The 26,056-nt window shown below is 28.5% G+C and overlaps 1 protein-coding gene and 1 long non-coding RNA gene across 2 annotated transcripts; one reads left to right on the top strand and one right to left on the bottom strand.

The window, feature by feature from the left end:
• Positions 1-898: 898 nt before the first annotated feature.
• On the bottom strand, positions 899-24,412 carry LOC126550249 (CKLF-like MARVEL transmembrane domain-containing protein 8). The gene is made up of 4 exons (XM_050201424.1): positions 24,074-24,412; positions 3,234-3,401; positions 2,702-2,818; positions 899-2,366 (listed from the first exon to the last, which is right to left on the bottom strand). The coding sequence occupies exons 1-4, from the start codon at positions 24,224-24,226 to the stop codon at positions 2,265-2,267; spliced, it is 540 nt and encodes a 179-aa protein (XP_050057381.1). The 5' UTR covers positions 24,227-24,412; the 3' UTR covers positions 899-2,264.
• Positions 6,324-7,027, top strand: LOC126550251 (uncharacterized). Its single transcript, XR_007604295.1, has 3 exons — positions 6,324-6,529; positions 6,598-6,697; positions 6,764-7,027. It is a non-coding gene; the product is annotated as an uncharacterized LOC126550251 (long non-coding RNA).
• Positions 24,413-26,056: the final 1,644 nt, after the last annotated feature.

The raw sequence follows: 26,056 nt of genomic DNA on the forward strand, positions 1-26,056 counted from the left end.
TATTGTAATAAGTAGAGCTTGGATTTTAAAGCATAATGAGCAACTAAAAAAGCAAAAGAGAAGTATATTTAATTTAAAAAAAATATATGACCAAAAATTAACATGAATTAGTTATAAAAACGAATAAAAAAATTTGAAAAATTAATTTAAATTAAAAAAAAAGAATTACCATGTAGGTATTTGTCTAGATTTCCAGTAGTGAAACTGACTATATTGTTTTGACGGAATATTTTTTTACATAGAAAACGACTCTATACATCCACTTAATTGATCTGTGCATACAAAAGGTTTCAAATAACAACATTAAATCTTAAATTTTGAAATGGTCGTTATCGATGTTATAGGCATACTGACCGTATACTGTATAGGTACCACTTGGCGCTTGCTAAAATAATATGTAGATTGATAATCTATACGTTTAATACATTTAATAAACAAGCCGATAACGAGTACAATAATAATTCAATACCTATAACGCGTTTTGGGTTTTTACGTTTCTTATTAATTCAATTTTTTATTATTACTATAGGTACCTAGTAGCATAATAAACATTTAAAAATTTTACAGCTGAAATAACTGAAACAATTTTCAAAAAAATATTTTTATCTTTATTTTCGACCATTTTTTAATTTAGTTGTTTGATAGAAAAATTATCATTTGTTTAATGATTTAAAAAAGGTAAAATCATTGTACTTTTCTTCATAAAATTGACTTTCTTTTCGATTGTCGTTTACAAGATTAACTTGATAGTTTTACTCATTAAACCTCTTCAAATATGATGTAGTTATTTCATATTTGGTACTCTTTTCTCATGACAATCAATTAATAATAAAGATGTTGGAAAAAATATGTTCACATATTTTATGTGAAGTATAAAGAAAAAATAATACTAAAGATGTGTGACATTAATATATATGTAGGTATATCGTTTTAATAAAATTAAATACAAAAAAAATTAAATTAAAAATATTTCAATTCACTTTAGGTATATAATATAATATAAACTTAAATAACAAATATTTATAGGTATTTAAAAAAAAAATCATAGTTTGATATAGTCTTAAATATACGATAATTGTATGTAGTAAAATAAGCACTTAAGCACATAATTATACATCATTATGATTAACAAAAATATTAAATAAATATATATTTACAAATAATTTAATTATCGTCCGGTAATTAATACAACTTATAATCTGTTCATTTTTTATTAAAATGTATTTGTTCCAAATTCTATATAAAACTAATAGGGATAACTGAATGTAAATATGTTATTACAAAAATACAATATAATATATTCACATTATAAGCTTAATGAAACAACTGTAACATAAATTCATTAAATATTTGATATTATTGATTACGTCTTACTATTTATTAAAAACTTAATAATATATTACGATGGTAGAATGCTTTCTATTCCTTCTTAAAAATGTAATTCCCATTCGTTTTTCAAACCTTACACAATATGAAATGTACTAACATTTTGATATTTTTTTTTCATTTCAATTGAACTTACATGTGTGGTTAAACATATTATTAATAGGTAATCGTTTATAATATATATAATTTACATATCAATTTAAGTTTTGGGTTTATAGTGAAATGGAAATGTTTACTTTGTTTCAGTATAATACTTGCAATTACCTATATCACCGTTCAGTTTATAGTTAGGATAAGTATATTTAAAATATAAAGTAGGTATATAATATATATATCTATAAATAGTTCAGTTTTTAATATCTGTTGTGAACGTATAAGCCAGCCTAATACTATATATAAATATAGGTGTTTAAGAAGTGCATGTATGAAAATCCATGAAAACCTATCAAAAAAGTCGAAAAGCCAAGAGGTGCAAAAAGATCGTTTGAAAACACGGTCGAGTTAATGTTAAAAATTATATTCTTGTGCTTATATCATAACGTAATAATAGGTAAAATCTAGTGTGCATTTTATGATACCTTTTGCACCTAGCTATGATCAGTTTTTTATATCCCGCAATAGGAACCCATATTTTGATACTTTATGAAAAAAAATGTTAAATATTGTATTGGCTTACCAATAGTTTTAATGAATATTGTATAATATTTATTTACTATTTCGTCTAAAATTATATACTACCATTATTATAACTTATACACGAATACTTGAAACAGTTAGGTACTATTTAATATAATATTAATAATTAGTATGATGTATAACATCATACGACGTCTGGGGAAAAATATGGGTAGCAGGCGTTTTTTCTGTCCTCCCGAATCTTATTGCTGTTGAACACTTGTACCAGTTCTTGATTTTTTCCAGTCGTTAAATATCAGGTACACTCCAGTTCCGTATACAGCAGCATTGATAATTCCGAACACCTAATTATTATAGAAAAGCGAAACAAAAAAATTACTAGGAATTATTAATATATTTACAGATAACAGGTATCACGAACATTAAGTTGTAATACGCGAATTCTGCAAGGTGCTTCTTTTGAAAACGAATATTCATTATATCTATAAAGTATTAAGATTTTTTTTTCATATACATACTTTGATGTCGTTCTTTAAAATTCAATAAACGTTAAACAAATAAGATTATCTTCTTTATGCGTAAGAAAAAAATATTTATTTAAAAACTAATACTTTTTGACGTACGAATGTTCACTTGCTTTTATAAAAATCCCCCTGCAGTATTATCGCAGAACACTTACCCCTGCCGCTATGTTTGGGTTTTTGTAGTACGATTGGTATGGTCTGGACCACGCTGAAAGTTGTACGATGAACGCCACCGTGTACAGGACAGTTATCAGGAGCGTGTTGCAGAATTCCTGAAAAAATATGATGTATGAAAAATATTTCGACGATAATTTAAAAATCAAAACTCCTTCATAGAAACGAACTCACGATGGCCACTTTTTATCAAGTAGTAAAATATTGTTATGCTTAAACTGGTTCCAACTTTGTGGGTTACGATAAGATCAAAGATACAAAAGTCTTTACATTGTGGTTTGAAATTTTTGAACATACAACGTAACATATAAACTAGTACTTATATTAAATGATATATCGAGCTTACGTTTGCAGATCAATTTCAAATGTAATGGGTCTTAATTTAAGGAACTTTCAAATAAAATGTTTAAAAACTTCTTAATTTAAGCGTAGTAAAAGTCTTTGGCCATTTATAATATATTATTAATTTGATTAATTCGTATAATAATAATAATAATAATAATAATATAATACCGTGAGCACCCAATTTATGGGGAAATTGATAGCCTCCCGGATGGAGAGCAAATAGACAAACGACCAGATGGCTGTCGCTATAAAACTGATGATGACCACGAACAGGAACCAATTGGTGCCCGGTAATCTAGCCGGTGAAGCAAGTGCCAAACATATTATGCCGAGTATCTGAAATGATTAAAAATATTTATGATTAATTTTTTGTTTTGTTTTTAATCGTCACGTGCTGTATTATGCAAAATGCAAATATAAACAATACATTTATACCAATTACTAATTACATTATTTAATAATATGAATATTCATCACGACGTACAATACGGATGAATGAAAATTATCGTGATCGTGTTGAAAATATATTACAGGTATGTTGGTTTCTTATTTTAATATATCATCGATGTACGTATATTTCACGTCTATTTGCAGCGTTTGAAATCGTATATTATAGTATGTATAATACAATTATAATTGAATAGGTAATGTAAGTACCAATTACTGAGTGATTTTTAAAGTAAAACATTTATTATTTCGATAACTATTTATATACGTTCTTTATAAAATAATTTTAAATGATAACAAAACAGTATAATATGAACATAATTATATTTGTTGTCATTTTTTTATTGCTATAATTTATTTCAAGTTTTTCTAAAAATGTAATGACCATTTATACCTATTTTAATTTTTAATTTCGAGGCGAAATATTTTTCGATTTAATAATCGGTTAAAAGTGTTTAAAAGTATTGTTTAGCCGAGTGGAGTGAACTCGCAAAAACCGCGCAAAAAACATCGATTCGCTACTATCCACTTTTCTAACCTTTGGATATGTCTTATATTATAAGTTATAACTAATTAACTACTCATTTGAAATTCGATGCAACACAATACTTAGAAAAATATTCTGTTTTTAATATTAAAAATGTAAATTGTTAGGTATTTATAAAATCAAAAACTTAAAAATGATAATGAACACATTTTTTATAAACAGTATAATGTTTTGTAATAATTTCTAAAATATTTTTAATAACGTTAGTTGATTTTGAAATAATGAGCAACTCTTCCGTGTATCAAACAATACCTATATTGGCTATATTATATAAATATCTAAACACAACAAACTCGATCGCCCACTATAACACGCAGCACAGCAGTAGTTGTACCCACTAAAGATATTAAATTATATTTCGACAAATATTACAATATAATACTATTATACCCAGTACGATTTACAATAATAATGATTTAATGTATTCCGATATACTTGTGATGGAAATGTGGATGATTGTATTATATACAGAGTGAACCACAAAGCTTGTGCAGCGCTCTGTTATTTTATTTCGATTATGAAGTAATTATGCAATTTTCAAATAATCATAAGGACTAAGGAGTGTCGTGTGGTGGTACAAACTTCTATTTTTCAAACAAGAACCTTAATTTTTAGCTATAAATTTTATATTTATCTCTATCTATTTTATATTTTTATGTATTATTAATAATTATTATCTTATCGGTTATCCTTACTCCTTAATATAAACATTTCAATAGCTGAGAAACTATTCGTTCAAATTTGGAATTAGATATATATCAATATTTTCAAAATAATTAACCACTAAATAATTTGAATACAAAAAAAAAGAGGAGGCCTAATTTCAAATTGTATCTCCATCACAGGATAATACATTTTAGTATAGTTCCTATAGTGTCCCTACAAAAAATCTCAATAGATAGTTTGAAAATATATAGTTTTTAACTTTTTTAACTTTTATTTAAATATTTCGGAAATCAGAATTTGAACGAATTCGTTGTTAAGTTGAATAAATGGTTGTAAAGCTTAATGCTCGAGGTGAATCTCTCTGTATGTATATAGACACGTGCAAAATACTAAAAAAAACACAAATGAAGGTCACCCATATACCTACATAATATAATATCGTATAGACAGATCATAGATATATAAACGTTTTCGATGACTTTTTATACGTATAATATGTATATCTGCACGTCTATATATGTCGTATAGTTCTCCACGTGTTGTATAATGTAATAATATAATATATTATAATGTTAAATGGGACCATTAATGCCGCACGCGCGTGAGCCTGCGCCATATCTATATGCGACGATGCCCACGCAAAGTCTTGGCCATGAAAACCGACGAATTCATTCGCTGTCGACGTTTTCAGCTATATACCGTTTATACCCCAAAACCGGCATAACCTATATATTTGTATATATATATATATTTCATGTATTTTTAAGTTTTAACCGCGACGGTCGTAAGTATATATGACCGCACGCGATATAATAATAATGTGGTTTCTAATGATTTTTCCAAAACATTGTAAAACATATTAATTGTACGGCGCACTATATATACTATTACTATATATAAGGACCTAAATAATACTGACCAAGGTAACAATATAAATTATAATAATTATTGAGTAGCAAGTACGATATTTTAATACGTGTGACATGTATTATTTTTTTATAGTTTTATATTATTATATTAGCTGCGCGTTAAAGTTCATCTGGCACAACGCTGCGTATTTGAATACACGTTTTTTATACGATTTAACGATAAAGGCGCTCGGCACCCTGCACAGTTCAAAGTTATTTTTTTTTACAAGTCTATAATAATATATAATTCGGATGGTCTGTTGACGAAATTACTGAACATACGTTGATATTCAATATATCATATTGAACAGGTATATTCATGTGTTATAGATCTTCATTCGATATTAAACTCGGGCACATAGCTACGGTATACGAAAAATACACAATTCAATAGTTAAGAGTCTCTTTACTTTAATTCTAAATTTCTAAGCTTGCCAATAATTAAAATTTATTACAAGGTTCTTTGCATTTCTATAAAACTCGACATTTTTATTGTGACTATTTATATAGCTTTTATTTACCTATGTTTTACGATAAAAAAAGAAAAGAAAAGTTTTTAGACCCTTGGATATATGAATGATGTTAGGTTAGGTTAAGCTTATATTTACATTATAACCTTGAGTGTGTGCGTGATGGGAGGGGCGACAAAAAAAATGATATTATAGACAGAAATGAAATTGGATAGGAATTATTTACACTAACACCGTCGGACAATGTTACAACCTTTCAGTGTATATAGTTTAACAATTAACATTGACTTGTTGGACGTGTTCTAGCGTGTTTGTACTTGGTAATTTGTACTGACGATGTTAAGGATGTTAAAGATGACAAACGTCAACGGTCTTTGCATCGTGAAAATACATGACAAGTTAAAACGATTTTATAAAACCTATAAAGTTTGTATAATTTTTATGTTGTTCTATGTGCCTACTCATTTGAAAATAACTTTTACATGTGCACGTAGGTTGTTCTGTTGATCTATCCGACGTTATTATAGTTGGCTGCAGTTATGACTGCGACGGAAATAATAAAATAAATCGTATCCGGATTCATTGTGTAACATAGTGTGTCAACTTATTAATGACTCTTAATTTTTTTTTACTTAATTTCATAGGTTTTAATTTTCACAGTTCTTTAATCACGAGTTGCCGTTGTATAAAATATCCACGCATAGTCAAATTATCCAGTCACTTGGCTTAGTATTTATTCGAAAACTTTGTGGGAACTTCACTGCATAAACTTTATATCAGGTATACTACTGCAGTATAACGCAAACAGTATCTGTCTATAATGGGAAGAAGACGTCCAAACATGATGTATTCTTTTATAGCATAACGAAATACAAAATTTTAAATTAAATATAGGTAACCATAATAAACATTTTATATTATAAAAAATATTTGGTGTTTTTCTTATTTTTTTAGTAAATGATCTCTTTTCTACTTTCTAGACACCCGATTACCATTTCCGACCGAATTCCCTGTAAAACGATTTTCACTCGACCCCCTCGAAGGTTAGGTTAGAACCCCCTTCCGCGCCTTCCACAACCCCCGAAGGTTAGGTTAACTAAAATTGTGAGTTGTGACTACTAGACTTTTTACGATATTTTCTTTACAGTCCCGTGTCCTAACCTAACCCAACCTAATCTCACTTAGAGCGAGTAACAAGAGTCTAGCGATGGAACTGCTAGTAACATTATATATAAAAAAAATTATTTTTATTTTTCTATCAAATTTTAAATTATCGCCTCAGATGTTTTATAAAACAAAACAATAAATAAAACTCTTCTTGTATTTTTTTTTTTACGTCTTTAAGGCAAGAGTGTCTAAGGAGGGTTCTGTCCGAACTCTGGGTCCATCCACTTGCAGGCTTCGGCATTGATACTGCCCTATATATCTATATTTATCATAAGTAACTATATACCATTACCATATGTAACGGTGTCACCGGAGAACATATAGTCATATAGCTATGACGTTTATGTGTCGCGGTACATTATTATAATTTATTATCGACCGATCGATTTAATATTATTATTCCTGTCACTGTGCAGTCGCCGGTTTCGTATTTTCTTTCCGCAGTCGCGTAGCGGTATTTTTCGCGCCGCGATCCAGAAAGCGATTAAAGTACCGTTCGCACAAGGCACACTTCGTAATGCACTTATGCCATACATCATAATACATATTATTATATAGAAGACGATAATATGTCGGCATAGGCATATAATATATATATGTGTACCTATTTTATATTATATAATATATATAATATTTATTGTGTATAATATGTGAATACTGTTGTCCGGCCGTGGGTTGACTAAAAGAGCAGTTTTCAAAAATAAAATATCTCCAAACAATGGCTATATATTGCTGCACACGAATCACACATCAACGATGATATACCTGTTTATTGTATTGTTATTATACTATTATATTATTATTGTATTTATATGATATAATAATGTTTGCACTGCACGACGGCGGCTCCCCGTACGTGTAGATATTTTTCCATTGAAAAAAAACCGATTTTTTTACATTATTTTTGATTTTACATCATTGTTATATTATGTGTGCAAGGTACTATAAAATATTATACCGTACGATTTTCAACCGAAACCTGGCAAAGAGCTAACTGAGCGTACAGACACGACGTCGTTATTATTATTGTATAATGCATACGATGATATGATTGTTTTGGATGAAAAAAAAATATAGCACAGTAGCTGCTGGTACTACGCGCAGTTATATATATCTATATCGTATAATATCAAGTGGCGTAAAATTAATTATTCTGCACAGCACACGTCTTATGAATTTTACCGTATTTTCGTATTTAATAATATAAGTACGTATACATATTCTATATATACCCGCAATGTGCGCGCATATAATTGGTACGACCAGTAGATATGCCGTATTTCTGCAGAAATATGCATGCAGCATACTCAACATATATTAATTCTATAAATGAATATAGCGAATGACGATGACCTCTTTGGTCTTAGGGCACAGAAACAACTATAGATGTTTTATAAATTATTATATTATTGTATTGGCATCATACATAATGGATCACTCGTAATATATTAATTATGCAATAATTGTATTTAAATGTTATAGTAACAATAAAATGATATTACGATAAACATCCCCCTCCCTAAAAAAAACTGCACCAACATCAACATTGTTCTTGCTATAGCAATTGCATCCACGTAGGGTAGGTACCATGTAGTGCGATTGCACTGCAGGTTTTAAGCTCTGTAATCTCTAATCTATGCTCGTATCAAATATAGTTCATGCTTTTAACTTCATAACGTAATTTAGAGCGCCAACAGGATTCCCAAACGAGTTCTCTCAGTTGTATTCATATTTATATTATTATTACGAAATTATAAAATAAAAATAAAAATGTAGAAAACATCGTGTGAAAACGAATTGTCAATAATTATAATAGTTAGCCAAAAACTTCGCAACCGATGCCTTAAAATGATAGTTATTAAACTTCTAATAATATTTATTAAAAAAAACTTCCTATTAGGAAATGGTTTGCGCCTTGAGAACATTTATAGGACGATTTAAATGATACACATGCAATTTATTGTTGAATATAATTGGTCCAAACTTCTGACTGGGAAGCTAAAACCCACGCACCATCAATGTATGTCCGTGTGTATCATCATAACGAAACGTCCTTATATATACGTTTCTTGTATATTTTACGGATGTATCAATCTCTCTAGAGAGTGCATGTCTGTCGACATTATTATACTATAAACACAATTAAAGAAGAGCTCCAATGATATTTTTGTACGCCAAGTGCCTATAATTAAAAGCGAACATCTGGGGAGGATGGTCGTATTCCAAAAACGAATATTATTGTGTATACAAAACTTTATAATTATGTATACACGCCGAAAAAAATAATATCGAATGTGTTATTTTTTGTAGTACGATTGAATTTTTTTTTTAACAAAAGTAGTATAAAATGTGTACTAAAGTCCACTTTAACCTCTTCGCAGCAATCATCGTATAATTCTCGATGATATACTATACAACATTGTTGTAATTATTATTTAAAAAAGAAAACGTTTCGAGTTTCCGAACCACGCAATCCGTGACATGTTTTTTTTTCTTGCGGAAAACACGATTTATATAGTCAGCTCTTTATTTATTTTGTTGACAAGTTTTTTTCTTCTGTTATTGTTGAATTTCTCTTTGTGAGAACAAACCGGAGAAAACGTCGTTTCGTCGGTTTAATTGTCGCGAATAAAAAAAAAAGCCTCCACAACATTATGCTCGCTGCACTATATAAAGAGAACTCGATTAAAATTACACTACCGATTAATACACAAGACCGTAGTTTTTCCATTATTATATATAGTTTTTGCTCGACTCGCGATCATATTCATCGAGCACGCCAAATTTTGTCACAAAGTCATATAATGCCGTCAAATTTAATTATACATTACGCTATTCGACGAAAGTCGATTTTCCTATTCATACTTCCTATGCGTATAACATATTGTTTTGGACAATAGCAGGCTATAGGTCCTGTACTATAGTATATGTACAGCCACTACAGTGGAGTGTTCGACACAAGTACATAATTTACGTCGTTTTTTCTCTCGAAAAAATCGTTCATGATGACAACAAAATGTATAATATTTACCTTCTGGCGATGACAACATCACACACGCAAATACTGTACACAATAACCACAAAACTCTATAAAACGATTATTTTATGGCCCTTATAAAATATAATGTACAATCTCCGGTTCTTTTTTTAACGTAACCTCAACTGTCAATCAATATTTGTTCAACATTTGAATTAACTATTATATGGGAGAGTTCTCGATGTGACATATTTATCACGGAAACTTAAGTATCGAACTATAAAAATACATAATATATTGTTTATATTTTACACTATTAATTATAATGTTGTATTATATACTTTTTTTTCTCGATGATTTTCTAACTCAGCGTTTGACGCAATTCAGCGAGTGAGATGTTCCCATTATAATATGAGATACGACTGATATGCAAGTCTATTATTAGGACGTCCAGAAGCGCCGCAGAAGCGAAACTATATTATAGTATATAATGCGCTTAAACGCTTTAACTTTTATTGCAGATATTATTACTATGAGATGCTATTTTCATTGAACCATTTTCGAAACTCATTTCAATTGCTCAGCTTTGTTTAGAATTCGTTGAATAAATGAATATAACTTTATATGATAAACCGATGACTATATCAAAAAAAAATTCTCTTAACTTACGAGTGATGAGTGATTGAACATGGAACTTAGAAACTTAATATATATTTATGATAAAATATATTAGTATTATAAAGTATACCGCGAAGACGAATATACACACTATACAGCTACATTGTGGATTTTAGAAGGCGGTAACGTCTATTTTAGACGGTCAGTTATATATAGTTCCGAACGAAATTAATCGTATTTGAACTTTTTCAAGTATCTATAAACTATAAATGTATTTTTGTCTCTCAAAATAATATCGTCGAATAGTTCTTGTATTATATAGTTAAGGTTTCAGAATTCGTTTATTCAAAATTTCAGGTCCTTAGAATTAAATGTGCACGAATTATGTTTTTTTGTGTGCTGCGGACATTTAAAATAAACCGCACGTCCGTACTTTGTACGTAGTCATCGTTCTATAGTTCTACTGTAGTTGTCAACGTTGATTATAATATTCTCTGATCATTACGACCACGGGGAATTTTTTTTCTTAATAAAATACGAATTAAAAATAATTATTTATGTTTTACGACGCGCTCGTACGAAGGAAAGTTTTACGTTAAAACGAGAATTTAAAATTCATTCCATTAAGATGTCATAAACGTCACATGCATTTTATTTTACATATACGACTCATCGCGATGACGCAAACGTTACAAGCAATATTCGTATTTCGCTTATAATATATATATTATTATATATATAATTCAGTAATATAGAGATATATTATACGTACCAATATATATAATATTACAATGCACTTTATAATAATATAATTATTATATTCGCTCCGTATAGTTCCGTAAAAATCACGTAAACACCAACTAATATGGAAACGTTCTGTCGCGATGGTTTTATGAGATGTTCATGTACCTACACGTACTTGTGTCACTATATAATAATATATATATATACATATAAATCTATGCCATGCCCATATGCATGCATATATACATCTCGCAGCAGCTGTAAAAATGACTGAAGTCTCTACGTTTATTTTTTTTATGAAAACGTATACGTATTGTATAGCCCGGAGACGTTGACACAAACGCTACTTATATATTATAATAAGCTTTCGTTTCTGTGGGAATTTCGTTTTTATACATTGTGTAGGCATAATATAATTACACACGGACATTATAATAATTTTATATCACTCGTATATAGGTACTCTGCGGCTGTAAATCACGGTTCCGGGGTATAATAATGTTGTGTGTATACTTCGCGTATGATATTATGTGGTAGCTATACGGTACAATCGTTTTTTTACCTATACGGCCATTTGTACACCGATAATAACGAAAATTAATGTTTGAGATGACCGCGTCCTCCGTCGATTAAATAATCTGTTACGAAAATAATAGTATTTAAAATAAAAATAAAAAAGAACACCGACATAACTGCACGGATGAAAAATGTCATTACGACCTGGCAGTTGATACAGCGCCACACGGGTATCGATTATTATTTATTTCTATTGTATAAATTATCGACGTCTTAATATATTTTAAGCGCGTAATCACTGCGGCCACTGTAATCATATACATTAAGTCCTGATAGGCCGTGGTTTTCACTATATAATACTACCAGTCACGTAGACGGAGGAGGAGAAGGGCTGCGGTTCAATAGTATGATAATCAACCTGCAAACGTGTTCTGAAAAACTAAATAAATAAATGAGTTTACCCATATACTTATAAATTATAATATATAAATAAGGTAATTCAGATTCACCAAGTATTATAAGTAAATTTTTAAGAATTTTTGACTTTTGTACTACTTGAGAAGTGTTCTGTGTTAATACAAACTTCTTTGTTTTAAAATGAGATAATGAGAACCCTTTTTTATATTGAATAATACATTTTTTTTTATTTAAATGTACCTAACTCAAAGTTTTTTACTTATTAAAATATTCATATTAAAAATAAAAATCTTCAAAAATTGTTTTACAATAGTATAAGATAGTCATATAGATGTATTATTTACACTATTGGGTCATTTTTATAATAATATATTAGATAAATATTGATAGACTAATATAAATTATTATTATCGCCATCATTTCTTCCAAGTAGTTCATTATTATGGATCTATTATTCCTTTTATATACAAAATGAAATAACTTAAAAATTACTCGTTCAAATGTTGTTTTGAATAGGTCTCAACATTTTCAAGAAAATTATTTATTAAAAAATGTATAATTTAAAAGAGGGAAGGTTTGTTATTTCTAAAGAACATTCCTCATGTAATTCAAAAAATTCCAAAAATCATATTCTGAATAGCTGCGTGTTTTATCAAAGAAGAGAAGGTGGGCGAGAAATGCTCACTTAGCATGCTTGCGATGAATCATCTGTGCTAATATTATTATGAATTATATGATTTGTATGATAATATTTGCGATCGGCCAGCAGGAAATGCGATTGTCTGTATAATAATATTATATACATAGGATTACTATTATAGGCTCGAATCATATACTTACGACACGTGATTACACTCGTGAATACATCACGAGTAAATATAGGTCCATTTAACGGTATCGAAATGAACGACGTTCAAGAATACTGATTGTTTTATTTTAATATCGACGTATAAATATAGCTACAGTTGTATAGTGGCGTATATGTGTTGATGAACTTTAATGATTTATGATTATTTCAATGGTGAATTCTCCAGGTATTTCTTAAGAATTTAAACATAATTAGATAAAATACAAAAATCATTTCATCATCAATAACATATTAGTGATATTACGTATTTAAAAAAATCATCACGTATTATACTATTATATGTATGACAAAAATGTTATTTATTTCTGTTGTATTTATCTGTGTAAATCTTGATCGTAACATTTCTTCCAAGATCCGCTACACCATAGCAGCTGGGGTATTAACCACTAAGGGCATGTTCATTGTTTTGCTCTTCAGTCTTTGTCAATAGTTTAATATTTATTTAATATTACGTGTACACGTAATACACGTATTATTGTAACAATAAGTAAAATTTGACGTACCTACGTCCTACTTATTATACGTGAAAATAATACAACAAAACTTACGCGATCTCAGGGTATCTATATTCTATACTGTATTAGGATCAGGAATGATTAGTCAAAATTATCTTGGAAGGATGAGAGCTTCAGTTCCTGATTTTTTTTTAACCATTACTTAGCCACGAAGAAAATTCCTTCATATTCCTCTCATCGCTGTTAACATTTAAAAGAATCTCATTACGTATATATAATATATATATGTACGTATATTGGCGTAGGAAGGCTAAGCTTCCTATTCGCGCCGTAATAGTCAATATTTTGGTGCAGTAAAACTTTTTTAAAAGATTATAATGAAATGTATAAATCACATGGAATATTTTTTTCTCAAAAAGTTTCCCTTCGACAATTTCCCCATTGACGACGAAAATTATCGTCTCCCCAACTCTGGAGTACGATTATATTATTATTAAATAATAATAATAATAATAATAATTATAGGTATATTAATAACGATCAAGATGTACCCATCTAAGCAATTTTATATATAGTTCATGAAATGCTTGAGCTAGCCGGCTGCTATTTTCCGAGATCGGATAGCCAAGATGAGCGTCGCGTCCTATTAACGCGATAGTATTTAAGTACATCTTTATTTTATTGGATATAAATATTACGCTATGTAGTTATAATGAGATGATACAAGAGCAGTATATTATTATCATTTTGTTGTGTACAGCTGGCGGATCGAATGCTCGGCTGGACGTGATAAAACGGCGACTACGATTTCTAATCTAGTCCATATATAATTAGATATATATATATATATATGTATAATGAGATGACGGAAAAACGAAAAGAAATCGTTTTCACAGATGAAAAAACAAACGATTTATCGAAATGTTTTTACGGCTCTAACGCGAGAACGGTTCCGCGCGCGCGCACACTTTACACGCCGAGTGAGTAATAAATAATATTTTAATACTGCTCGTCAAACCTAATAACGATGAGTAAGTAGCGTTCGCATATTACCATATATGTATTTAGTATATACCTTTACGATATCTTCGTAGACATATGTTTACATATCATTAGGGCCCAGAATTCAATTCAGAGAGTTTTAAATTATTGGAGCTGCTAAAACAATATTGTTGGGACGATACAATTCAAACTCATACTTCGATGCATGCAACAGATTTAAGTTTCTTTAACTTCAAGAGTGAAACTTTTAATTATCTATATGGCTAATTTCTAGTGGTTAAAATATACTTATAATTTTTGAAATGATTCAAAATATTAACCCAAAAATTTTGTTGAGTTCAATAAAATTCTCACAATTTAACAAAAAAAAAAAAATTGAACATAGAATTTAACATTATCCTACTTTTTGGTGTCAAATTTTTATGTGTTGAGAATATATTGAATAATATAATCACAAACTGGTGTTATTTACCATTAAAAACCATTATACGGTACCAACTTTTCCGTCTTCGTTTTGTAACCTTAAAATTATTAAACTTCCTTAGACATTAAGTTTTTAACAATTTAAGATTTTTGTAATAAAATAAAAAACCCTTGGGTAATTTTTTATGGGATTTTTAGCTATTTTTAATAGCTTTTGGCGCATTTAAATTGGGACATACGTCATTACTATACAGTAACGTTGAAATGTCAAAAAATTAATATTATTAAATAAAAAAAAATAAATATTATTTTTTCGACGTTCTGTATCACTTTATATACAAACAAATGTACATTAACTTATCAAAATATTCATAGTTTTGAAAGTCACGATATTTGGTGATTATTATTAAATGAGTTTTTAATTTGAACATAAAAATTGTATTTTTATTTATAACTAAATAAAATTAATGTGAACAAATTTGAATGTTTGTTATACGTTGTAAATCTATCTAAATAACGCCTAAAATTACTAATAAACTATAAAGTATATATTAAAATAATTATGTAATCAATAATCAAATACCATGTTTTTCTCATTGTAACTTATTATTGTATAATATACAAATCGTTATTTTTTTTAAAAAAAAGTACTAAAATAATATACATATAATATATTTATATGCTATATTTTATAAATGAACCTATAATGTATACAGTCGCATAAATATATAAGTTGCATATTAACGAAGAATACGGTTAATTCAATATCGCTTTTACTTGTATTACGATGAGTTACTGCGAATGGACTTTTGCAAATTATTATATTATTATATTATATGTTAACGGTTAATACAACCGCAAACATTCTTTTGAAACGACTTAATATATAGTTATATCGTTTTCTTCGTATTTTCGTCATTTATTTCTGAACGGGTAGGTTAGGCTCAAGTAGGTATAAGTACACAGTTTACGCTATGTGTATATAATAATATTGTCGCATACAACGGTATTACACAACTATATAACTCACTACTTTATTATCATTTCATGTACGCACATACTCGTTTATTTCTTCAAAGCCGACGGATTGTTTTATCATTATTCCGATTCTATATACTATACCTATCGATAAATAAATATAATATTATAACATATATATATGCTGTAGAAACTTTACAAGTACGTACATATAGCACATCCATCACACAGTAAACCGTAACAATTAATATAATTGCATCGATATAACTTGATATAAGTCACCACCGTCTAACGGCGTATATCGTTAGAAAATGCCATTTTTTATAACTATACATATAATAACTGCATACGAAAACCAAACATATTTTTTTCAACGTCATATACTCATATACATTTAATTTATGTCTTAGATATATATTTTTTTACCTGAATGCGTATTTTATTCCTCGGCAGTCGACGGCATTAAAGTCATTTTCGCTAAATAGTTTTATACTTAAACGGTTTAAAGTTAATCCATATTATTCGCGGTTCATTTATTCTTTCCGCGTGCGCGGTCGTATCATATAAAGTTAAATTCAACTCCGAAGTCGAGTTTTATCTTATACGGTCCCACGGGGAGTAGAGAGGGCTTCGATTCCAGAGGACGTAATACATCAAAGCGTATTGCAGTTAGCAGTAATAAACCCGTGTAATATCGTGTACGCGTCGAAAACCTTTTAACCATTAAATTAAACAAAACGTTTTTTTTTCAGTTTTCGCAATTTATTTTATTTTCTAATACTGTGACGTAAAATAATAATGATTGACTGCAGTCGCGGAACATTTTTATATAATCGTTTCATTATTTAATTTAAAGTCACTAATTTTGTACGGATTAACGTGTGTTATGTAATTATATAATATATTAATTTATCAAATAAATATACGTGAAATATTAAAAACAAATTATAACAAAGAATATACAAACAAAAGACGACAAAAGATAAAGTTATCGTTTAAACATTCTATACAGCTGTTTTAATATTTATTCTTTAAATTGTCATTATATACTCGCGATCTGCGCAATATTTGAATAAGACACAGTTTAATACTTTAATGTACTGCATAATTCGAGACAATTATGATAGCGTCATTATTACTCAGTCGGAAACCGCTCCCGAAAAGACATAAAAAGAATCAATTATTGAGACATCGGCACATGGCGATACAAAGAGATAAACAAATGCCAAGAAAATACAAACCACTTAAGATAATACAATACGGATGGTGCTTAGATAAAAGTCATAAATTTTTCCATTTTTAGATTATTATTTATTACGCTATATTGTATAAAATAATTTCTACTTAACGGTATACCTAATTATATTTTTCATATTTTCAAAATATTTGATTTCTGTATTTTTTCTTATCTTAAATTATCAGCAAAAAATAGTCAAGTGTTTAGAGAAAATGACTTGAGTTTCTCAAAAAGTAGAAATTATTTTACTTATTCTTTTGTACACCACCTCCATATACTTATATAATATATAGGTGCGTACCTACTTGATAATATTAAAATGTGCGCTTTTAGCCACCGACTAAAACTATTCGTTGCAAAATACATATTGTAATTATATTATGTTGAAGTGTGATTTATGAACTCGGAAAAAGGAAGAATGAAAGACTTAAAAAATATTTATTGTTGGAATATTTGTATTATTTTAGCTTTGATGCTTCAAACAGTATGGCTTAGATAAAATAATATTCGAAATTATGTCAATTAGCTTCAAATTTTTAATGTTACGTTTACCCGTGCAAATCCATATCACCACGACCCCTATGGCCGTATATAATGTTATCATCTACTAACTATAAATTATATGCAATATGCATACAACGATACATGTAACTATGCATGGCCATAAAGTTGTACTATCATTGTACCGACCCAAAAATGTTCCTCAACGTATAGGTAACACTATAATGTTAAAAGGACACTGCAATCGTTGCCCGCATGATGGTTAGTTGGTTACACACGATAATGTCCATATTATAATAATACGTTTTATGAATATATTATTATTGATTGTTATACAGGTGCAAAAGGATTTATGTTCGATTTCTTCGAGAGCATAACTGAAATATACAAGGTTATTGAAATCAGAAAAAGAATAGGTAATCAAACTATTTGTCGTTTTATGGTACTAAGAAATTAAAATTGTAGGCTTAATAAGGGTTGATTTTTTGATAGATGTTAATATAATATCGGAATTGGCAACATAAATGTACTTATACTTAATATATTATACTATGTTATTGTTATAATTTATTTTACAGAATAAAAAAAGTATTTAATATTATATACAATATAAATATAGTACAATAATATAATTTAATATTCAAAGGAAAAAAACATTCATCATTCTAACAGAGACCTCACACAAATTATAATATCATCTCAAGACAGCCATTCTCAACATTCTCGGACATTTATAATACAAGACTATACTATTTAAGGAAAAATTTTTAAAGAATCAGAATCTGAATAAATTCATTATTAAATGAAAAAGGGAGTGAGCATGTTTGGTGAATCATTCTTATGCATTTAATAAGTTCCTACGTACATACCTAATATTTGTTTGTAATTTGTACAAAGTTGCTCACAGTCATTATGAAATTATTTGTTTCCATTATAGGACAACAATGGTGCAACACAGCAATATCTAAATAGTATTACAAATGATTTTCCCGATATTATACGCATTAATCTTCTTATACTTAGTGCTCTATCTATATAAATAAGTATGTAATATGTCGAAAGAAATATTAAAATTCTTTGCTGTGGAGTTTTACAAAACAGAGTGAATTTTATAATATGTCAGTTGATCACCATTATTAATTAAATTAAGTTTTGCATTTATTATATTTTAAGTAAATTTATAAACACCATAATTATTACAAATATTTAAATTTTTACGTATGCGCAGTTGATGTGCATTTAAGATCCACTATATAAACATTTTTATACATGTATTAAATAAAATATATTATTAATTATTATCTCAGTAGGTACATAAATTAGAAACTATTCGCTCAAATTTCAATCTCTATATTGTATATTAATATTTTCCAAAAATCATCCTGTATATAGTGAATATATACGCTACATTATACTAAACTTATAACTTAAATAAGATTTAACTTTGTTATTAATTATTAATAAATCCTAATAGATCAATTAAATTTAATGAAATCAACAACATACTTATTTACGTTTTTTCTGCTATAAGTTTTAACTCATACACAAATTACAATGAAAATTATGCAGAAATTAAGATTAGAATAATGTGCAACAATCAACTTAATTATTAAGGATAACAATATCAAACTTAAACAATCGTAGAATAATTATTTTTAAAGTTACAGTCAAAAAACTGTAAATTGTGTGTGTTTTGCAGTTTTTTGGTTGAAGGGCCATAAATTGGTCAATTTTGGACTTAGAAAGTTGGTTTGACTACCAAAATTCATTAAAAAATTAGTAGAAAAATAATTGGTGGTTTAAATAGGTGGTTACCATTTAAGAAAAAAAAGTTGTACTGCGCATGCGCAAGCCTAACCAAGTTAAAAAAATTCAAATACCGTAAAAATGTGTATTTTTATGTTATAACAACCCACCAAAACACAGAATTTAAATCGCAGTACTCTATGCAAATTTATTGAGTGTTCTCAGATAGCGTTTACACACTGTACAATTATTATACGTCATGATAGGTGTCCGTAACTATTATAATAATACGAGCTTACTTTGTTATTTTTTAGCATGTACTATTATGAAACCATTTTAACTACTGTCCCTCATTTTCTCTCGTTCTAATGAAAATAAAACAGAAACATAATATTATATTATTAAAAAAAAAAAAGGTAGGTATCGCGCGGTGTGGTCCGCCTCCGCTTTAATTATTTTTTCATTTTAATACGAATAGAGAACGGACTGCAACCGTCTTGTAATTACGCGCGATTGTATCATACTATTCGTCAACCGGTAGAAATTGGTTTAATTAACGTTCAATTAAGACGTTTAGTCGTTTGTGCGTTGCGTGTAAGGAGCGTATAGATATATATGCACACACACTCGTGTCATAGATCATATTGTACGCCACTGTTACAGGTCAGTGTGTCGGTCGGTACCAATGATCATAATATAACGTACTCCATATAGATAGTAAAATGCTAACAGTCTGCAAGAGGAAGTATACAGAGATGATGACTTATATGCCGCGCGCAACAGCAGGAAACGGAAAAAAATGAATACGACCACAAACGCGACAACGACGTATTTATTAATGAAAACCTTCTCGAGCGTAGGAGTGCTTGCAGCCTATATGCTCCGTCGAAAACACCGTTGCAACAACGACGTGCGTACCGTCATCGTCGTCGTCGTCGTCGTCATTCGTCCTACTTAAAACTGTGTGAACAGTGAACACGGTACACACCTGCTCACACAGACCTAATAATGATCAATATTATTATTATATATTTATTGAGTGTGGACGATTATATGATTTATGACGAGAAATTCCGTGAAAAATAGTTCAGAAAAATATATCGTAGATTTATTAATAGACGGTATATATAGAGAAACAAAAATATTATGTCTCTCCCGCTACATCTATTTCCTTTGAACCAATAATATATATATTGTTTTTATCAATGATAACGTAAATAATCAAAATTTTACTAGAAGAAGGAGAGGATGATACTCCGGCTCCTCAATTTTTTCTTTCTTATAAGTTAATATAGTATATATAATTAGTATATGAACCCGCGATTTAATTTTGAATTTTCGGGGATTGCAGAGGATAATAGATTTTACTCAATATTATAACATATACATTATTTAGTAATTTATTCTACTAAGTAATTTACAACATTTTAGGTATAGAAGTTGTATTATGTCAGTGCGACGAACGTACCTACAAAATATATTTTGCACCTGTGTAAACTAAAAAACGAAACTTATACACTAAAAATGTTAACGAAGTGAGTATTATTATATGCTATACCTATAATGCGCTGTTTAAAAATAATAAAGTTTAAATACCGTTTGAAATCTAAATAAATACGATAGGTACCCGTCAAGCGTAACATATTATATGTTTATGTTTGTTCGAGAAACATTTGCTTAAATTTCATAAAATAATAATAACAACATACAGCTATATAATATACCTATGTATCATGTATACATGCAACTTTTTGTGAAAACGATCGCTCTGTATACAAACATATATATTTCAGAAATATAATATTATAATAATCGAGGTGTAGAGCCACGCGCTTAGAACAGGTATATAATATATAGGTGAACTTTTCTTTTTCCGTCTTCCTTCGCGTGGGTTACCTCGTGCAGTGTGTCACAACAATTATTCGTATTTATATACATAATAATATTATACACGTTATCCCCCAATATAATATACACGATGCTTAATAACCCACAATTTTATTTTATTTTTTTATTTTACCACATTCCGTTCGGATATTATTGTTATTAATGTTATTATCGTTCTTGTAGCAGGTTTCTATAATGGCCCGGAGCTTTGTTGTTATAATTATTTCATAAAAATATATACCAAGTCGTTCGGTCCATGTCTCCGGAATCCTTATTTATATGTATCCATCACGCGAACGGTAAACAATTTTAAATCGAAGGACAAACAAATCGAAAATCAGCCGTTAACAACAATGGGGGTGAAATAAAATCTGTCATCGTGGACCAAAAGTGTTTGAACGGCAGTTTATTATTGATTTCTTCTAATAACCGTGTATAAATATTTATATTGGTGTTGACATCTAACGGGTTTACAATAATTTATTCACGCTCAAGTAAGAAAGTTATTTATCATTACGACGGTTTCCTGCGATGATATTATATGCTTTTTTAAATTATGATTTTTTCTCTATAAACCAGGGTCTAAAAATAAAACACGTGTACGCGTGTCGTTTTTTCTCGCGCTTATGTGTTAAGGACAAGTCGTTTCATATTATTAAATGTTTTAGTGCGTTTTCCACATCTGCGATGAATTTAATGAAATAATAACTGTTTCATTATTAAGCGACGAGTCAATTAAATTCGATAAAATGTTTGAATCAAATATTGTAAGTATTACAATAATAAAACAAAATTGGTTTTAATGTAATTCAATCGATTACAATATATTATTCTATTCAGATGTGTTCAACTAAATATTATTTTTAACTAGGGCGTATATTTTAGGACGCTACATATGTACGTAGACGTAGTTTATAACTGTGGATACGCCGCAGTGACTTTGTTTTTTTTTCTTCAGACCGAACAAAAATGAAAAAATATTTTAAAAACTCGATCTGTAAGGATTAAAAATTAACGTAGGTTATAGAATAAAAATGTACATGTATCTAGAAACGGACAGTTTGGCGTGTACAATATGAATCCAGATTTTATTTTTTAGAGTTATTTTTGTTCGCTTTTCAGTCCAAATATACGTAAATATACCATTATTGGGAAAATAAAAAAACACGCGTACGATGTAGGTAATTAAATTTCCGTTTATGTTATAATATTTTCATCCGTAATTTTTTAATAATAATATAATAATAATTGTGCGTGTTACTTTTTACATTATGACAAAAAGCTATTGTAGTAGCCTTGTGGAAGTTAGGTGCGCCAAGAATGCTTAAACCTATTTTGATGGGTTTACACGCGGCGGTGGTGGCGTGAGGCTTGGCCAATGGGTGTTTCTTTTTAAATATGCACGCGCGCTCAACAAATTTTATTAAAATAACAAAAACATCAATTCAGAATTGTATACGCATAGATTATAATATTGTGTTTATACTCGTAAAAAATATGTGTTAAATGTGTATCTGATGTTTCTTTGCGTAAACAATTATACAACATAGTTATATTATGTAGCTATGTATAAATAATATAAATACACATAATATATATTAGTTTGTCTTTAATTACAATAAACCCGCAACACACAAAAAAACTCAACAAATTTTTTTTATTATTTTAAACAAATGTGTATTTACTCTAATGGTTTAATGATTCATAAACTGAACGTTTAAAGCCATTTTAATACAAACATTTATGATGAAATTATGATTTCATTGATAATTTTCATTTCCAATCTCGAGCTATATCTATTATTACGTGTTTTTAGCTTTGCATGTTAAAAAATTATTTGAAATCTTTTAAACATTTTGTTTATATTCCTTTGTTTCTCAACCACAAAAACGCGATACAATTATTTTGTATGGAAATTTTTTAAATTATTTAAATTTGATACAATTGCACTTTATTGTTCTTTCCAGAGATATTCCATTACTATTTATTCTAATGTATAGCGTTTACCGCTGCGCTGTGCGAGTTGACAGTTTATTTTTGACTGGAATATTATGATTATGAATGAAATATGTACATATTATAATTAGGTAGGATTGTTTTATGTACATACATATTGTTATTATTAGTTATAGCTATTATATTCAAACGACTTCGAAAAAAAAGTATTTATATTTCAAAAGCACGGAGGATAGGTCTAACGCTTAGAATACGAGTATGTTATTCAACAACAAAACTGATGGAATGTTTCATATTTCAGTGACTACTACAGTACTACACATCGGATAATAGTTTTTAGTGTTTCTACCAAAATGTTTACTTTTAGATTTCTTAAAAATCAATCATTTGTTGCTTAATATATACCTACCTTAATGTTATGTTATGTGCTATAATACATTTTAAAACGTACATAGATATTAATTATAATTTTACTTACCAACTGTGCTAACTTCAATACCCCTGGCAAGGTTTTGAAATAATTGTAGTTGATTTCTACCCAAGAAAAAATGTTGTTTATGTTTCCATTTTCGACTCCAGGTTTTCCAGGTTTGGATTCGGGATTTTGAACGGTAACCACAGTGTCCGGCATTATTTTAATATATTTTTTTTTACGGATTTACTTTTAACTAAAAATAAATTGAATATTTGTACAATATTATTGTAAATTTTAGATATTATACCAATTTACGTAAACGTTAAAAGACTATATAGGCGAATAACCGTCGGTCGTTGCTCGTGTGTTGACTGGAATTGAACTACCTATTCGATAATGTTCACGCTGAACTGCGGTCAGCCAGCTGTACACAGCCCGTGTTCGTATAGTGTTGCGTTTAGAGAGGGGCAGTCATCTATATGAACGAGAATATAGTAATCTTCGTTTTAATTTTCATTCAAATATTATGCTTGTTTTATTTATCTTAAACAGACATCAACATTTTCTCGACATTTGTTAAATTATTAATATTATTCTATGTATTCTTAAAAACTGTGTGTATGTGATATTTATATACAACCTATATTTCTATAGTATATGCATATAGGAAAAATGTCAGTGCAAATAAAATAGTGTCCTACCCGTTAACAAAAAAAAAAAAACACTTTACGCTTATAGAGTGACAAAATTACGATGTTACATTATAGTGTCCAAAATGATTTATCAACGTTTTTACATTTTACAACAATTTTAAATTTTAAAAATAATCAAAATTTAGTCACAAATTATTATCTAAAATATTTAGTGTAAGCTCTTGTACACTTGATGATTTGATAAGCTAAATTTTAGAAATTCCAAACATTTAAATAGTATGACGATTCAAATTTTTTTTAATTAGATCAAATTATAATTTAAATAGTACCCTTTTATTTTATACAAAAATAGAATATTTCAATATTTATGCCATTGTTTAGTGCAATAGTGCATGAAATTACAAGTGCTTAGTACCTATATTATATTATATTCAGCTATACATACATATAGATGATTCATTTTCTACTTATGTATAATAAAAATTGCATTGGTAATAAAACATTTTCTATGACTTGATGGACATTTAATCCTATAGATTACCATCGAAGATATATACATTTAACATATTCTTTTGTTATAATTGTCATCACAACGTCCGCCCACTTTGAATCCAACCTACATTCTAACAATCTAAAGTCTAAACTAAGATTTTAGATTCTATATTATCAATTATATTATCAAAAAAATAATTTATATGCATGAAAAAAAAAATCATGTATCATTATTCATTATGTACGTAATAAGCAGACTATATACTCTATAGTAGTATAGTAGTATAGAGGAACACATAATATTATTATTTATTAAATATTATTATTTATAATTTACTTTAAATTATCAACAATTATCCGTAAAAGACTAAAATTTTTTTTCCAAAAAAGTATCAACAACTTGTTAATATTATATTTATTTATATTATTATACGTTTAATTATTACTGTATAGACAATTTGGCAAACAATTAAAAATTAGAGTAATTAATAGACTCACTGTGAAATTTTTAGGACCCTTTCCCAGATCCAATAATGTATAATAAAAGTACTGAGTACTAATTTGACTATTAATATATACCGCCTATTTCATATTTATCGAATTAAAGTTACCTAATATATGCTGTTTATCAATTGTTACAAAAAATCCATATCGATAAAAATTGATGGCAAAATGTAATGAAAACTAATATTTTATGGCAACTATACTTGCATCGACACGATGTTATCGAAGTTATATAGACTTATACAATATTTTGCGAATACGGAATACTTATAAAGTTATGGCCACTCACTTGATGTATTTGTTTTTTCACGCTTACGCGTTGTCTCTTATATTTTTCTTATTAAAGTTGGTATCCATATTTCAGCATCTATTTTTCAGACATCTCATGTAATATTAT

The sequence above is a fragment of the Aphis gossypii genome, chromosome 2 (assembly GCF_020184175.1).
Source record: "Aphis gossypii isolate Hap1 chromosome 2, ASM2018417v2, whole genome shotgun sequence".
NCBI lineage: Eukaryota > Metazoa > Arthropoda > Insecta > Hemiptera > Aphididae > Aphis > Aphis gossypii.

Coding starts and splice junctions, on each gene's coding strand:
- LOC126550249 (XM_050201424.1), bottom strand. CDS start 24,226: ATGCCGGACACTGTGGTTACCGTTCAAAATCCCGAATCCAAACCTGGA. Junction 3,402..24,073: donor TATTGAAGTTAGCACAGTTG/GTAAGTAAAATT, acceptor TAATCATTTCAG/ATACTCGGCATAATATGTTT. Junction 2,367..2,701: donor ACCCAAACATAGCGGCAGGG/GTAAGTGTTCTG, acceptor TATAATAATTAG/GTGTTCGGAATTATCAATGC.